General features: G+C 35.0%; 1 protein-coding gene across 1 annotated transcript; it reads left to right on the plus strand.

Moving 5' to 3' along the window:
- Positions 1-1,288: 1,288 nt before the first annotated feature.
- LOC132141910 (helix-loop-helix protein 2-like) lies at positions 1,289-1,582 on the plus strand. The gene has a single exon (XM_059551561.1). The coding sequence runs from the start codon at positions 1,289-1,291 to the stop codon at positions 1,580-1,582; it is 294 nt and encodes a 97-aa protein (XP_059407544.1).

The raw sequence follows: 1,582 nt of genomic DNA on the forward strand, positions 1-1,582 counted from the left end.
TTCAGCACTTTTTCTACAATATTATCGACACTGCCTTCTCCACTGACAAGAGTCTGGGGTCACGATGTATCACCTCCAAAGGATAGAGTAAAGAGTTGGACAGCTTATAAAGGACGAGGATTTTCTTTCTGGAGCTGTCAAGTGCATAACACGGTTTGTTGAATTATTCGTGTAAATTAGCCTATATTTAACTGCTGTATAATAAGTTTTTGTATCTACTTGTATGTATTCAAAAGTAGTAAAGGTAATATTTATTATAGTTTATACATATGTTAATCAGGAATTCCAATATTCGTGTTGGTATCTCAAATGTTTAGACCTATAGTTTGTTTTAGGCTACAATTATCTTGAAAAGTTTTGGCGCAAATGCTTTGTACAACTGTTGCTTTACACCTTTTCTTAAATTTAACTCAGAATGTTATTATTATAGTTCATATAAAAGTCATTCAAGTCTTTTTTCAAAGCTAATAAAAAATCTTAATGTATTTAAATAAATGAGACGCATGTAGACGTTTCAAATATTTAGGATACATGTTGTTTATAATCATTGTGGCTGTCCATTATCAATCGTGAGAGAGAATTTATGCTGATCTAAAAGCAAAGTTCCCACAACAGATGTTAACCTTTTGAACCATTTATTATTCTGGTTCCGTTTTGTCCTGTCAGGCAGCACGCGTCAAGCTTTGTAGTGTGACAGATGGATGGCTTTAATTGCAGACTCCATAATTATCATATTTGCACGTAATATTGTATATAGGAATGACAATAAAAGAAGGAGTGCATTTTTAATTTTTTCCATTTTTAAACTGTGTGTTATTAGCACTTTATACACATAGTGTTATTAGCAATGCTAAAACAGTTTTTAGCAATGACATGTTCGTCTTTTTATTTGTATTATTATTATTATTATCAGAATTTTTCAGATGCTCAAAATGGAAATATGCATTTCGCTAATAGCTATAGTAGTATAAAATGCATTGAAATATAGCCTACCACGATTTTTGCTCCGCATGGCCTATTCTGCAAATACAGTGTCATTTACAATTAATTTAGTGTGAGAGCTGATATGACAATGTTAGTATTTGTTTTGCAAATATCTTCATATAGTGTGCAAAGAGGATAAAACAAATGTATATTTTGTGGAACATAAACATGGAAACAAAGAAACGACAGATAAAGATTCTTTAAAAACTGTGTAAAACTTAAATTCGTTTGTTTTCTTTATTAACCCAACTGTTAATATTTGAACCTGAAATATTTGTGTTTCAGGATTAAGTCGAAACTGAAAATGATGCTGAGTCCAGAACAAACTGATTCAGATCTACCGTGGAGCCAGAAAGACACTGAAACAATGCTCAACGATATCAAGGCTTGCTGCATCAGGGACGAGCCCATGAAGGGAGAGGGCAAGACGAAGTCTCTGACTCTCAGCAGAGAGGAAAAGAGGAGGCGCAGGCGCGCCACCGCGAAATACCGTTCAGCCCACGCCACCCGCGAGAGAATCCGGGTCGAAGCCTTCAATGTTGTCTTTGCCGAACTGAGGAAGCTGTTACCTACACTGCCCCCGACAAAAAAATTCTGA

The sequence above is a fragment of the Carassius carassius genome, chromosome 6, assembly GCF_963082965.1.
Source record: "Carassius carassius chromosome 6, fCarCar2.1, whole genome shotgun sequence".
Taxonomy (NCBI): Eukaryota; Metazoa; Chordata; class Actinopteri; order Cypriniformes; family Cyprinidae; genus Carassius; species Carassius carassius.